The following is a 14,065-nucleotide window of genomic DNA, read 5'->3' on the forward strand; positions in this document are numbered from 1 at the left end:
AATGTCACCCTTGCAAAAAAATACTTGCAGGTGATAAATAAGTGAAGAAATTTTCAACAGGAATAATATATTTATTTTCTAAAAATATACAAATAACATGTATACCAACAAAATATACTCTCAGATCAGTCACTAAATTTCATTTGGTCTTCAAAGGTAGATAAAATTGAGCATTGCAGTGCAATTTTTTATCAAAATTCCACAATGATTATGTAATTAATAATAAAATCCTTATCTTATGTCCTAATACCAACAATCTCCATTTTTTTAATGAATGAACACTTTTAATTTTTACAGCTATATTAATTACCTAAAATCACTTTGATTGATTAATATTATTTAATCTCCTGTTTGTCCTCTTTTTTAGTGAGGTAGTTGTAATTAAAAAATCTGGTTAATTGCACTAATTGTGCGCTCTCATTAGTGATATGACAGGCAAAAAGCAGCATATTTTGGGGCTGCACTTTCCAAGCAAATCTCATAAACATCGCAGAATAAAGACACAAAGCTAAAAAGAACCAAACATTAGTTTCACAAATCGAAAAACACGTTACATTGTACCAATTGTCATTTTTCCACTGATATATTTAGGATCTTTCGATATATCAGCAATGGCAGCAATAGGTATACCCCAATTGGCAACAGGCCCCCAAAAATGCGTGCTATAACACACCGATAATTAGTAAAACAGCAAAAATTAAAACATACTAACCTCATCAAATATTCTCTAAATTCTTTACTTTTCAATTGTTGCACCAATTTCTTCCCTAGAGTTGCCATTTTAGAGTCTATGTAAAGAATGGGACTGCAATAAGTGAATTTAAAATTTGTTATGTTAATTAAATGACCTACACATACACTCCAAGGAAGACTGGTGGTCAAATAAATGTGACAAATGTCAAGGTTAAGGTTATGCCAAGTCATTCTGCAACAATTTCTTGCCGGTTTTTCAATCTCGGATCTATCCCTAAATCTCAGAGACACTATCATTAATGTTAAAAAAAATTATTAGATAATTAGATATAAAAAGGCCTAACCTCAACGTTTAAATTTTATAGAAATTTTGATTTTTTAACGTTACATACCTGTCAGTGTAGTGTTAGTTGCGTACAAACCAGGCGCAAAGTATTTGGCGCGTTTTTTAACAATGGAAACAACAATGGCGTCCTCCCCTAGCCGTTGTGACGTAAGACTAGTTAGGTCTCATTTTGAATTTTAATTTACATTTTTATCATGAAGGAAAAGTCGAATCCGACGGTCAATGACTCCAACTCGAATTTAACGGAAGACTCTGGCGATGAAGGGGTAATCTGAAGCATATTTGATAGCAAGTTTCTGTAAATGATTTGTAGGATGAGACTTCAAGTGTTGGGAGCACTTCTACGACTTCCAGAAGCGATACACCTACAAATAGGGTGCGTAAAGGCCGTCGGGGTAAAAAGAAATTTAACCCACAAAAAGTACTCAAACCTATTTACAAGTTCACGTGAGTTTGAGGCAGGGGTTAAATAGTTTGATTTACTTGTGTTGTCTCAGATGTAATATTAAAGAAGACCACGGCCAACCCTTGTTTGGTACTCAGTTTAACCACCATTTGAAGGAAGGACAACCGCTGATTTTTGCAGCTGTTGGTAGTAACAGGGTCACAATTTATGAATGTCCTGAGGGAAATGGAATAAAGCTTTTGCAGTGTTTTGCAGACCCTGACGTATCCTTTTTTGTATAAAATAAATTTACATTCGGTTTCAATTGCAGTTTCTTAATAATTCAGTTAGATGAAAACTACTACACTTGTGCCTGGACTTATGATGAAGAAACAGGAAAGCCCCTTTTGGCTGTGGCTGGTTCAAGAGGGATTGTAAGGATTTTAAATCCCGCGACAATGATCTGTATGAGACATTATATAGGTCATGGACATGCAATCAATGAACTCAAGTTTCATCCAAGAGACCCCAATTTATTATTGTCTGTATCAAAAGATCACGCTTTGAGATTATGGAATATTAAAACTGATGTTTGTATTGCAATTTTTGGTGGTGTTGAGGGACACAGAGATGAAGTTTTAAGTGCTGTGAGTGTCTACAGCTTCAAAAAATATTTTTTGAACTTTGATAATTTAGGATTTTGACCTAATGGGTAATAGAATTATGTCTTGTGGCATGGACCACTCATTAAAGTTATGGAAGTTAAACAAGGAGAGTATGAAGGAGGCTATTAAACAATCGTACCAATGGAATCCGACTAAAAGTACAAGACCATTCAATTCATTAAAGGAACATTTCCCTGATTTTTCCACCAGAGATATTCATAGGTTTTTTCTGAATTATAATTGTCTTTTTTTCTGATGATTATTTGTAGAAATTACGTAGACTGCGTAAGGTGGTTTGGTGATTTTGTTTTGAGTAAGTCATGTGAAAACTGCATTGTGTGTTGGAAACCAGGACGTTTAGAAGATGATAATTTAAGAAAGGGTGAAACCACATCCACAGTTATTCACAGATTTGAATATAAAGAATGTGAAATTTGGTTTGTGAGATTTGCTATGGATTTTTGGCAAAAAGTAATTTCATTTTTTAGTGTTTAAGTATGTATACGCCAATGTATTTTGCAGATTTTGGCTCTTGGTAATCAGACTGGGAAAATTTTTGTATGGGATTTAGATGTCGACGATCCAGCACAAGCCAAATGTTATACATTGCAACATCCGAGATGTGTGACAGCAATTCGTCAGACTAGTCTCAGCAGAGACGCCAATATTTTATTATGTGTATGTGATGACGGAACAATTTGGAGATGGGATAAAGTAGCGTAGCTATTTTCAACAATTTTTTTTTACTTTTTTACTATAAATAAACTAAATTGAACTAAATTTTAACTAGATTGTCAGGTGTCCCCCTTGTCTTCTTTTCCCGATGGCAGTTGCTTTCTAGGTCTTGGTGTGACTCTAATTCTGGGTACACTTGGACCAGCAAATTTTGCTCTAACTTTTCTTTGTTCAGGAAGATATACTTCAAAAACTTTAAAATATTTTAAAACGTTTTCTACAAAAAATTGTTTACTACTGTGTCTTTAATCTCGAAGTAGAAAATACTTGTGGTTTCTTTAGGTATTTTATACTCCTTGGAAATCGCTTCTACACTATGTAATCGATGATCGTTTTGATGGTCTGTTACAAACTTAAGTATTTGTTTCAATGTGGCTTTCCCTTCTGGAATATCTTTAGGTTCTTTAACTCCATATTCAAAATCTTCAACTTGTCGCCTATTAAGAGGAAGAGGTCTGTCAGGGTTTATTTTCTGTTCTTGTGTTGGGTTCTAAAAAAAAAATTGTATATCTGAAGAAATTCTTTTTGTTTTCTTACAGGGTCATGTGAGGTCACATAAACATCTTTTAAGTAGTTATCCAACTGTTCATGTTTTTTCTGACCTTCCATAAACTCTTGAGGGTATTCTTTAAAAATATTTCTTTATTCAAGCCCCTTCGAATAAAGAGAAACTCACCTTTTATTAATCTCTCATAATCTAGTTGATCACTTTTGTGTTTAGGTGCCGGAGTTGGCTTATCTTTCGATATAATTTTATGTGCCCTACTTTCAATATTAAAATTCCGAAAAGGACGACCCATCATAGACATGACTTTTCCCATCTTCGGCTTTAAAATTGAATTTGAGGTTAAGTTTAACCTCAAAGATTGCTAAAATTTCTTGGTATAACAGTAGGCAAAATGTGAAGAAGTACCTTACGTATCCAGTTTTAATTATTATGGGAGACTTATTTATTTCATAAGACCTGATAATATTTCATAATTTTTATTTTCTATTTCTCAAATTCGATCACATTGCTGAGACAAGGACAGATTGATAGAAAAAGACAAAGATAGAACGCCTATTATGACCTTTTTTTTTGATTTTTAAATCTGTAAATATTTTAAATCATGAGCGTAGATCAAATAACTATCAAATATCACGCAATTGTAATTCGTAATTAGACAAATGTTTTAATTGTAAAATTTTAGTATAATTTAAATTAACGTTTCGCTTTTTCATTAGATTATCTTATGTGTTAATAAAAGTCTAGAAATAAAATAAATAATTTCTAATTTGAACCTGTTTGATACGCCTATGGAAGAAACGCTATCTCCATTGTCGCAAGCAGCGTGCATAGCTACCAAATTGAGAAAACGGAAGTAACTAGGCGCTACATTATTTTCAACTGAAAATGGATGAAACAACGAATTAACAAATATTTAACTTAAAATAATGGGGTGTTTTATTATTTCCGATTAATTTCCTGTATGAAGATATAATTTATATGCTAAAATAATGGCATTTAGTTCTAAATAAATAGTTTTCTAAGGTTGGCAGATTCTGGAATTTGACACTGTGTAAGATGGCTGGTATCTGAATCTTGGTAAATTGTCTTTGTTTTCATTACAGATTTAAGTGCCTTAAAAAGTGATTTAGCCTTAAATAACCGTATAGTTGAATGTAATCGAAAGTTTATTGTGTGGTGCGTGTGACGTAGTGGAGTGTAGAAGCCCTATGATGAAAATAATGTGTTAAGTGTTCGTAAATTCCTCCACATAGAATGAGATAGATTGACAATTGACACTTCAAAATCTGTCAGTTCTTGCAGCAGATTCCATTTGTTTTAGAAGAATAAAAGGTAATTGTTGGCTAGGTTGTTTAAATAAATTTATCCTTGATGAGATGAATTGGTGTTAGACAGTAACAGATTAGATGTCACGCACAATGCCAAAGAATGTATGACTGGAATGCCGTGCGAGTGAGACATTTGATTGTAATTTGGCACATAGCTCTACTAGCGCCTGAAGCATTGTATCCCATGCACTATGACAGATGCTATGCCTAATCTTTTATTCCTACTTTGGCCTACGCTTTAATCCACACCAAACGCCCCCTGAGTTTATCTCAACAAACGCACAAAATTCGCTTTTCTTTCCAATCTCAACAACTAATAGTCATAGTCGCAGCTTTTTATGAAAGCAAATCACCAAACTGGACCATAAGAATGTAAATTAATCAATTAAAACATGCCATACAAAGACAGAACCACTCCAATTATTCCTTGGAGACTTCTTTACTTAACAACTAAGCACAATTTTACTGTTTATTAAACGTAAAAAATTGTAAAAAAGAATATAAAAAAGCATTTTATCGATATACATTTTTTGGAGTAATAATTATTTGAAAGTACCTATTTTTCACGTGGTACATAAAAAATTGCAATTGTTCACGCTTATTGGTAAGCGACCTTTTTTACCGCTCATTATTGTTGCTCATTACGTAATGAATTAACAAGAAATTGACATCAATGGTTAAAATCTAGCAGAGTGTAAAATCACGATTTGTGAGAGCTGAATGAATTCATTATTATTATTAAATACCAAGTGGCGACTGCATATTTCGTTGTGGTTTATGCATTTTTTAAATAGTTTTCTAAAAATATGAATAAACAGTCTCAGTGTTAATATAATTTTATTTGAGATCAAAAGTTTTATTTTACTACAATGGAAGAATCTCGTTTATTAAAAAAATTCCTTTAAACTTTTGTCAGAACTTGAAATTTTACGGCTGCAATAATAAAACCGCACACATCCGATTTGACGTTGAAACCGAAATTTTTCCATGGCAAAAATGGATTATTTAAGAAGTCCAAGGATCAAGAAAAAGTGTTTGATTAACCTATCTGTTTTTTTTTTTGCTTTACGCTTTTACATATCTTGTAAATCTATTATTTATAAAATATTCCAATAAGTTGCATTAAATAAATAAAACTCCAAATATCAAAGCGCTTTTGAAATTTGTTGGAATTTCAAGCATCTATTCCTCTTGAGTAATTTGGAATTATCAAAACAGGTCACAGTATGAGAGCTCGTTATGGACGTAAATTTTCACTCGACGATTTGATAATATGTACGTCAAATGATTGATAAAAACGTAAACGAATTTTTTCAATGATTTATTTTTCTTTTATGTTAAAAAGCGATAATGTCTTTGTCTGCACTTCTCTTTCAAGAATGAAAACGTCATTTTCACGTGCATCTTTGAGGATCCACGCCACATTAACAAAGCAGTGAAGCATGATTTATGCGTTCATGAAAACTTCCACTCTTCATTTATGTTTTGCAAAACTTGATCGTGCGATTACCTATTGTATTTAGAATTTAAATTGACGAAATTATGCACAAATTTAACAAGATAAAATTTGATAGTTTACAATTTGCAGAGCGACGTTTCATATCGAACTCGAAATAGAAATAGAAATCAACTCATACTCTTATTTTCGGAGTTGGAGAATTTTGCAGAATGCCACTAAACCACTCCTTGAATTAAAGTGAAAATATAATCAATCGCGATTTGCTCTGGGATGGGGTTTTCTGTAGAATTATCTCTAATTTGTGTAAAAATAATTGTAAATATTTTATTTTTGATTGCAGTTGTAAAGTCGAATCAACTGCAAGAATCCCCAGGAGTTCGTCGATCCTCTCTTGTCTTCCAATGTATGCAATGTATGAATGGGCGTAATTGTAGTGCATACTCATGTGCGGGGAGCCATGTGAATCGCTAGTGTGTGGCAGGGCCCAGCATGGGCCAACAGCCTCGGCCCCAACTGAACATGAATCCCAGCGCGCCAGCCCGCTCGCCGGGCTACCACCAAAAGGCCATGGAGGAGATCCAGAACTCGCTGCGACCGTTCGCAAAGAGCGGCAGCGAGGCCGTGGGCTCCAGTGCGGCCAGCACAATTTCGAATTTCTCCGCCACGAGCGGAGTGAGCTCGCTGAGCTCGACGTCCGGCACTAACGGCACCGACAAGGACGTCCTCCAGCTCAGACACACTCTCTCGCAGCTCGTCAACATGGGCTATTCGGAGGAAGCCTCGTTGCGAGCGCTGCAACTCTCCAACTCGCGTCTGGATGGCGCACTCGACTATCTCATGAAACAGCAAATCGATCCCGGAAACAAATGCGGTTACACCAAACTCATACGTAAACCTAGCATAGAAAGAGAATTGGTTCTGCCTCGAGGAAGTCCGGCTTTAGATAGCGGAGCCGGAAGTTCCCGATCTGATAGTCCGAGATTGACCGAAATACATTCGACAGTCAGCCGTTATTCTCCGAATTTCAGCGAACCGCCACCGCCACCACCTCCTCGAAACACGCCGCCACCTCCTCCACCACCTCATGTCCCATCGTCGTATCCTGCATTAAACAACGTTCAACAATTATTAAAACGAATGTCGCCTGCTCCTATCGTACCAGCAAGAGCGCCACCTGCCGTACCTTCATACAACTCGCCGGCGTTACAACAAAGAGGAACTAGTCCTGTTAGTAGTGTATCCTCCTCTTCCGGTCGGCAACCTATGGTCGTCCAGAACGGTCCTCAAGTCCAACAACAACTATCTCAACAAATCCAAGCTCTGAGTTTGTATCAAAGTAGCAGCGCTTCAACTGCCGAACCTCCACCTCCTTATCCTCTAATCCCGCCTAGTCCTTCCAACTCGGCTCCTCCTCCTCCTTCCTACTCCGCCTCGATGCAAAATCGGCACAGTCCCACTCAAGACTTTCGTAAAAGCCCTTCGTCTGGTATTTATTCTGGCTCCACCTCTGCCGGTTCTCCTAGTCCTATCCCTGTCTCGACGACCACGCCTACAGCTATGGCACGCCCTACTCCTCTCCTCGCATGGGGTGCCCGCCAAACAAAAACGCAACCTCCCATCATCATGCAATCTGTCAAAAGTACTCAAGTCCAAAAACCCGTACTTCAAACTGCCGTCGCACCGACTGTTCCTCAAATCCCGACGTCTCCTACGAGTACTACTCCTTTAGTCACATGTGCACCTCCTCCATCATATACCGCTTCTATCCAACAGAAAGGCTACACGACGAGTCCTAAACCGGCGGCTCCGTTGCCTACCACTACCTCTGTGGTCGTACCGACAACCGAACCGCCGAGTTATGCCAGTACTATGCAAGCGAAAGCTAAAGCTCAACGGGGGATGGGGCTGTCACCGCATCCACCGCCACCTTACTCGGACGAAAATCATGCTCAAGTCAATACAGTTGAATGTGCGATGTCGCCGAGAGCGTCGCCGAATATTCATCCACCTCTGCAGAGGAAATACTCGCCTGTCGTGTCTTCGGAATGCACGGCGTCGAGGTCCGATAGTCCGCAGTCGACGTCGTCAGGGGATAGTAGGCCTTCGTATCCGGATAATGGAGCCCCACCACTGCCACCAACAGGTTGGTTAATTGCAATAATATCGATTTTTTTACCACGGATAGGTCATTTAAAAGCCTTGTTCATTAAAAGTTATTAAAAATTATTTGATTTTATACAAGCTGTTCCGTCTAACACCCCACATTAGAAGTATTGGGAGTTTGAATAATCGTATTTATTTGAAAATTGGTACATAGCCATAAACCCTTAAGTCCCCCTAAAATATTTTTAAGATGGGGCGGCACTTTCGCTTATACCGGAAGTCGGTTTCAACTTTCTTATTTTAAATGGAAAGGTATATTTTTTACTGCGTTTTTGGATTAATTGGGTTATTCTAAGGGAGTTTTAATCAGCTTTCCCTATACCTAAATTTAGCCGTATTTGAAATATTTGGAGTTTTTCAAAAATTTTTGGATATGCACCTTCCATTTTAAAAATCGGTAACTCTGCCATTTTTTAAGATTTTAAATTCTTTTTTTTTGCGTTTGAAAGAGACAGCTTAGATCCTTTTTCTGGTGTTTTCAAATTTCTAAAAAAAAAAATAGCATACCCCAATTTTTATTTTACTAAATAGAAGAGAATTTAATTGTGCATTGATCTGTATTAACATTCCCTATACCTAAATTTAATAATTTTCATGTTATGGACTTTTTGTTAAGAGTACAGAAAATTTATTACTAGCCACACCCGTTTTCACATAGTTTGCTATGGAAATTAAAAATGTCAAAATTTTCTCTAAAAATACATCAACAGTGAATTACTATTTGACAAATAGTGCCAAAATATGGAGAATCAAAGTTGTGAAAACTTAATTTATGATAGGTTCTACCATGCGATCATTATTTAAAGCTAACTAACAAGTGAGAAAAATTTATTTTTGTTTAATGAACGACATTATAATTTTGTTACACTCTCCATAAATACAAAATAAATTAATTAAATCTAAGTTTGAGTAGCTTTGAGTCTCCATATGTTGGCACTATTTGTCAAATAATAAGTCACTGTCGACGTTTATTGAGAAACAATTTTGACATTTTTTATTTCCATAGCAAACTATACGAAAACGGATGTGGCTAGTAATAGATTTTCGACAGTMTTAACAAAAAGTCACCATAACTTAAAAATTATTAAATTTTGGTATAGGAAATGTTAATACAGATCGATGCAGAATTAAATTCTCTTCCATTTAGTAAAATAAAAATTGGGGTATTTCATTTGGAAAAGTTGAGTTATGGGTATTAGAATTATTATAAAAGTAACCTTAAAATTTTAGGGTTTGTTAATTTTTTTTCAAAATTTGAAAACACCGGAAGAAAGATCTAAACTTTCTCTTTCAAAAGCCAAAAAAACCAATTTAAAATTTAAAAAAATAGCAGAGTTACCGATTTTTAAAGTGGAAGGTGCAGATCCAGAAATTTTTGAAAAACTTCAAATATTTCAAAAACGGCTAAATTTGGGTATTGGGAAAGCTGATGAAAACTCCCTTAAAATAACCCGATTAATCCAAAAACGCAGGAAAAAATATAGCTTTCCATTTAAAATAAGAAAATTGAAACCGACTTCCTTGTATAACCGGAAGTGCCGCCATCTTGAAAATATTTTCATTTAGGAGGACTTAATGCATTATGGCTATGTACCAATTTTCAAACAAATGTGATTATTCGGACTCCCAATACCTTTAATGTGGGGTTTAGACTGATCAGTGATCAGTCGTCATTTTTAGAACAAAAAACTCTTTATTTGCTTTAATTAGTACGCAGGTACTCTTTGTTTGTTTTAAGTAAAGAAACAGTTTTTGTTTATTCTAATTAGAACAAAGAAAGTGCAATTGACCATTTTTAAGCAAAAGAAGAGTCTTAAAGCAAATACTTTTATAAAAATGCAATTTTAAGTAAGATTAACAATCACTTCTCCAATATGGAGCAATGCTTGATTAGCAAACCTTAACTTCAAAAAATCGTATGAAAATTTGGATTTCAACTAATAAAAAGATGCTCTACACGATGGTGACGAAGAAAAAAAAATACTCGTAGGGTTTTTCTTAGACTACTTTGATTTACTTCGAACTTCTTCGAACACTGTTCGAAGAAAAGTTTGCCAATATTCAATTTCAAATTGCATATCATTCTAAAGGGCAAGTCCATCCCTTTAAAATGGTCTTTATTTGAAGGAAATCGGCCTAATAGGTATTGAGTAATGATTTTTTTAAAGTTAAAGTAAAGTATTTCAATTATAAAAAAAAATATTTAGTTCAAAGTGTGTGGACTTTTTGAAATTTTTTTAGTGCATTTGATTCGTCTCACTGAGACGAACAATATGATATAAAATTTGTCAAGTTGTCACGACATGACTTTTTTTTTGTCGCCCTGTGTTGTTCATTAAAAGTTACTAAAAATTATTCGATTTTATATTGTTTGTTGTTTTTTTCGTATTAGGAGTCTGGCAGGAGTAATTTTTTTATTACAAGTTTACAAAACTGTTTTGATTTTCACGTAACACTTTTAAGATTATAATTATTGTTATAAAAAGTCAAAAGTAGAACGAAGATTTAATATTTTGCGCTTGTGTTTTTCCTGCAGCATCTTCATCTGTCAAAAACAACCACAACGCGATAAACGGAAATGGCGAGAGCAAGAATAACGACATCCCGCCGCAATTGCCTCCTTACACAAAAATAAAACATCAGTCACCGATACCGGAACGGAAAAAGATCAGTAAAGAAAAAGAAGACGAAAGGCGGGACGGCAAAGTGAAAAATTACTCGCCTCAAGCATTCAAATTCTTCATGGAACAGCACATCGAGAACGTCATCAAATCATATAAACAGCGAATGTCTAGAAGAATTCAACTAGAAAATGAAATGACAAAAATTGGATTGAGTTCCGAGGCGCAAAAGCAAATGCGTAAAATGCTCTCGCAGAAAGAATCGAATTATATAAGACTCAAACGAGCGAAAATGGACAAAAGTATGTTTGTTAAGATCAAACCGATTGGGGTTGGAGCTTTCGGAGAGGTGACTCTGGTGAGGAAAATTGATACGAAACATTTATATGCGATGAAAACTTTGCGAAAAGCTGATGTGCTAAAGAGAAATCAAGTGGCACATGTGAAAGCGGAAAGAGATATTCTTGCTGAGGCTGATAACGAATGGGTTGTTAAATTGTATTACTCGTTTCAAGATAGTGATATTCTTTATTTTGTTATGGACTATATCCCGGGTGGGGATCTTATGTCGTTATTGATCAAGTTGGGAGTTTTCGAAGAGCATTTAGCAAGGTTGGTATTCTTGACTGTAATTTTGTCAGCTTTTACAAATCAATTTCTAGATTTTATATTGCGGAACTGACTTGTGCAGTCGAAAGTGTGCATAAAATGGGTTTTATTCATCGCGATATCAAGCCGGACAATATTTTGATTGATAAAGAAGGTCACATTAAACTCACCGATTTCGGTTTGTGTACAGGATTTAGGTGGACACATAATTCGAAATATTACCAACCTAACGGTACTTTTAACGTAATAAGAGATTTATTTTTATTTCGTTGTTGTTTTTTAAGGTGACCACAGTAGACAGGATTCTATGGACCCGATTGAAGATTGGGGAGAAGAGTGCAAATGTATGAAACCATTAGAAAGGAGAAGACGAAGGGAACATCGATGTTTGGCACATTCATTGGTTGGTACTCCTAATTATATCGCACCTGAAGTGTTGCAACGTAAAGGATATACGCACGTCTGTGATTGGTGGAGTGTCGGTGTTATCCTGTATGAAATGTTGGTGGGGCAACCTCCGTTTCTTGCGAATACGCCTGCAGAAACACAACACAAGGTAAAATACATATTTAATTCAAATTTCACTCAATTTGATCGTGTTTTATTTATTTTAGGTGATAAATTGGGAGACGACGTTGCAAATACCAAAGCAAGCGAATCTTTCCAAGGAAAGTACTGACTTGATATTAAAATTGTGTTGTAGTGCGGACAAACGCTTAGGTAAAAATGCTAGTGAAGTGAAGTCGCATCCATTCTTCAAAGACATAGATTTTGACCGAGGTTTGCGTCGTCAGCCGGCTCCGCATATACCTCGCATCGAATATCCTACCGATACGTCGAATTTCGACCCGATCGATCCCGACAAATTACGAAATTCGGCGTCGATCGATTCGAGCACTTCTGACGAACTGACCGACAGTTCTAAGCCTTTCCATGGCTTTTTCGAATTTACATTCAGGCGCTTTTTCGATGACGGAGGTGGTCCAGCTTTTAATAAAATCAGCCTAGACGATAATGACAATCAAGGCTCTGTGTATGTGTAATCTTCTTGGAAATGTTCCGTGGTGGACCCTCGGAACATGGATTTTCGCAGGTTTTTGCTCTTGCCAACTGGAATTTGTATGCAAGATTTTCAGCAGGAAATTGTGTTTTGCTCTCGTGTCTGGTTAGTTCAAATAAGGACTCGTAGGCCTTATTTAATGATGGTTTAGTGCCGCTTTCGTTACTTTAGGTTTTTAGTCAAATGTGACGTAACGGAAGCGGTGCTTATTTTGCAACCAAAGCCTTAAAATAGCTGCCTTGTTCTACTTTTAATAGGAGAAAATCAGTAACCAATCGATGGCACTTGCAATTTCAACGAAATGTGGAAAATAGCGAATGACAGTTAGTAATTGACAATTGTTTTTCCCATTTTAGTAGTTACGAACGAAAAACCTACCAAAAGTCAGCCACTTTGGTGGTTTTCTCCTATAAGAAAGCTCAAATTTTCATACTTTGGTAAGAACTGAAAGATTCTATAGTACAATTCGCTATTTGAATTTAAAAATTTGTATAGCGTGTAAATTATTTAAAAAATTGGAAAAATGGTGCTAATTTTTATTCATACTTTAAATGTGATATCTACTGAATGTCTATAAAAATTATTTCTGACATGTTGAAATGTTGTTTCGTTTTAATTGCATTTATGTCGAGCTTTACCCGTACTTAAAGCCTCAGTTTCGACGTCAACAGGCATTTAATTAAAAACAAATCGAAATCGTTGATTTGTTGCCACAGTGATTGAGCTGTTTTGAAATATTTTTATGGATAGTCAGTTGTATGCAACAATAAATTATTATTATTGTATATTGTGTACAATACTTTAGGGATTTGTAAATATAATTAAATCATCGAATGTGTAATGATCGGTCTAAAGGTACTACTAACCACTTGCGGGATTTTTGTTAAGTTGTTAGATGGAAAATTGTGAATTAGTTGAAGAGAGCAAGAAAAATTAACAAGCACTGCCTTTTTTAACTAAAAAAAGAATAATTATTTAATAATCTTGCAGTAAATCAAAATAGTTTTGTAAGAGCATAATGTTTAATTTTTTTCTCAGAAAAAAAAATGCTGTGTTACAATTAGTTATAACGATACGCTCATAACTTAATGCTTAGTTAAAATATTTATTACATTTCTCCTCATTCTAAAATTTATTTGTAACACCCTCTTAGCTTAAGTATGGATTAATTTAGCATATAATTTTTCTAGTCTATTGGAATTTTTTTATCGTTTAAATATATTATTGATTTAAATGTTGTTTATAGGTCATAATGTTGTTCCTTAATTATGCAAGAAAAAATAGTAAAAAGCGATGCACTTAGGAAATTATGATTTGAGTGCCTACATAGTGTAAATGTGTGTAAATAATTATATATTTTTGGAAACATCCCGTCTTGTGATTTGTAACCTTGAGGCTACGCCACTGTGATGACACGCCGCTGATTGATAATAATGTGGCATTTCGCACGCATGCGTAGACAATCGAAAATCTGACAGTTCAAAGGGGCGTTC

The 14,065-nt window shown here is 35.3% G+C and overlaps 4 protein-coding genes across 6 annotated transcripts; 2 read left to right on the forward strand and 2 right to left on the reverse strand.

Annotated features, from left to right (window-relative positions):
* Positions 1-50: 50 nt before the first annotated feature.
* LOC123007944 (mitochondrial pyruvate carrier 1) lies at positions 51-1,049 on the reverse strand. 2 transcript variants are annotated; one of them, XM_044403479.1, is made up of 4 exons: positions 859-1,049; positions 713-805; positions 562-662; positions 51-508 (listed from the first exon to the last, which is right to left on the reverse strand). In XM_044403479.1, the coding sequence occupies exons 2-4, from the start codon at positions 778-780 to the stop codon at positions 336-338; spliced, it is 342 nt and encodes a 113-aa protein (XP_044259414.1). In that variant the 5' UTR covers positions 781-805; positions 859-1,049; the 3' UTR covers positions 51-335. The 2 variants fall into 2 exon arrangements, with proteins under 2 accessions (XP_044259414.1, XP_044259416.1); XM_044403481.1 differs by having other exon boundaries at positions 853-871.
* LOC123007942 (polycomb protein EED) lies at positions 485-2,872 on the forward strand. The gene is made up of 8 exons (XM_044403476.1): positions 485-1,186; positions 1,240-1,305; positions 1,353-1,486; positions 1,537-1,708; positions 1,772-2,071; positions 2,121-2,311; positions 2,359-2,560; positions 2,612-2,872. The coding sequence occupies exons 1-8, from the start codon at positions 1,148-1,150 to the stop codon at positions 2,810-2,812; spliced, it is 1,305 nt and encodes a 434-aa protein (XP_044259411.1). The 5' UTR covers positions 485-1,147; the 3' UTR covers positions 2,813-2,872.
* Positions 2,800-3,869, reverse strand: LOC123007943 (protein NDUFAF4 homolog). Of its 2 annotated transcripts, none has more exons than XM_044403477.1 (5): positions 3,743-3,869; positions 3,501-3,693; positions 3,362-3,450; positions 3,092-3,314; positions 2,800-3,041 (listed from the first exon to the last, which is right to left on the reverse strand). In XM_044403477.1, the coding sequence occupies exons 2-5, from the start codon at positions 3,643-3,645 to the stop codon at positions 2,884-2,886; spliced, it is 615 nt and encodes a 204-aa protein (XP_044259412.1). In that variant the 5' UTR covers positions 3,646-3,693; positions 3,743-3,869; the 3' UTR covers positions 2,800-2,883. The 2 variants fall into 2 exon arrangements, with proteins under 2 accessions (XP_044259412.1, XP_044259413.1); XM_044403478.1 differs by having other exon boundaries at positions 3,738-3,854.
* A 508-nt stretch (positions 3,870-4,377) lies between these two features.
* LOC123008215 (serine/threonine-protein kinase Warts) lies at positions 4,378-13,940 on the forward strand. The gene is made up of 6 exons (XM_044403911.1): positions 4,378-4,664; positions 6,460-8,262; positions 10,819-11,515; positions 11,566-11,744; positions 11,797-12,068; positions 12,127-13,940. Exons 2-6 carry the CDS (start codon positions 6,609-6,611, stop codon positions 12,553-12,555), a joined length of 3,231 nt encoding a protein of 1,076 aa, XP_044259846.1. The 5' UTR covers positions 4,378-4,664; positions 6,460-6,608; the 3' UTR covers positions 12,556-13,940.
* The last annotated feature ends 125 nt before the right edge of the window (positions 13,941-14,065 follow it).

This window comes from Tribolium madens, unplaced genomic scaffold, assembly GCF_015345945.1.
Source record: "Tribolium madens isolate multiple individuals breed KSU strain unplaced genomic scaffold, Tmad_KSU_1.1 Scaffold_3;HRSCAF=73;Tcas5.2_LG2, whole genome shotgun sequence".
In the NCBI taxonomy this organism is placed as follows: Eukaryota; Metazoa; Arthropoda; class Insecta; order Coleoptera; family Tenebrionidae; genus Tribolium; species Tribolium madens.

What these genes read in the sequence shown, in the direction of transcription:
- LOC123007944 (XM_044403479.1), bottom strand. Translation starts at nt 780, where the DNA reads ATGGCAACTCTAGGGAAGAAATTGGTGCAACAATTGAAAAGTAAAGAA. An exon ending in TTTAGAGAATATTTGATGAG is followed by an intron (nt 663 to 712) that starts GTTAGTATGTTT and finishes GGTGTGTTATAG; the next exon opens with CACGCATTTTTGGGGGCCTG. An exon ending in CAGTGGAAAAATGACAATTG is followed by an intron (nt 509 to 561) that starts GTACAATGTAAC and finishes GGTTCTTTTTAG; the next exon opens with CTTTGTGTCTTTATTCTGCG.
- LOC123007942 (XM_044403476.1), top strand. Translation starts at nt 1,148, where the DNA reads ATGGAAACAACAATGGCGTCCTCCCCTAGCCGTTGTGAC. An exon ending in CCTCCCCTAGCCGTTGTGAC is followed by an intron (nt 1,187 to 1,239) that starts GTAAGACTAGTT and finishes TTTATCATGAAG; the next exon opens with GAAAAGTCGAATCCGACGGT. An exon ending in AAGACTCTGGCGATGAAGGG is followed by an intron (nt 1,306 to 1,352) that starts GTAATCTGAAGC and finishes AATGATTTGTAG; the next exon opens with GATGAGACTTCAAGTGTTGG.
- LOC123007943 (XM_044403477.1), bottom strand. Translation starts at nt 3,645, where the DNA reads ATGGGAAAAGTCATGTCTATGATGGGTCGTCCTTTTCGGAATTTTAAT. An exon ending in TTATGAGAGATTAATAAAAG is followed by an intron (nt 3,451 to 3,500) that starts GTGAGTTTCTCT and finishes ATATTTTTAAAG; the next exon opens with AATACCCTCAAGAGTTTATG. An exon ending in AATACCTAAAGAAACCACAA is followed by an intron (nt 3,042 to 3,091) that starts GTATTTTCTACT and finishes AATTTTTTGTAG; the next exon opens with AAAACGTTTTAAAATATTTT.
- LOC123008215 (XM_044403911.1), top strand. Translation starts at nt 6,609, where the DNA reads ATGGGCCAACAGCCTCGGCCCCAACTGAACATGAATCCCAGCGCGCCA. An exon ending in CCCACCACTGCCACCAACAG is followed by an intron (nt 8,263 to 10,818) that starts GTTGGTTAATTG and finishes TTTTTCCTGCAG; the next exon opens with CATCTTCATCTGTCAAAAAC. An exon ending in TTCGAAGAGCATTTAGCAAG is followed by an intron (nt 11,516 to 11,565) that starts GTTGGTATTCTT and finishes ATCAATTTCTAG; the next exon opens with ATTTTATATTGCGGAACTGA.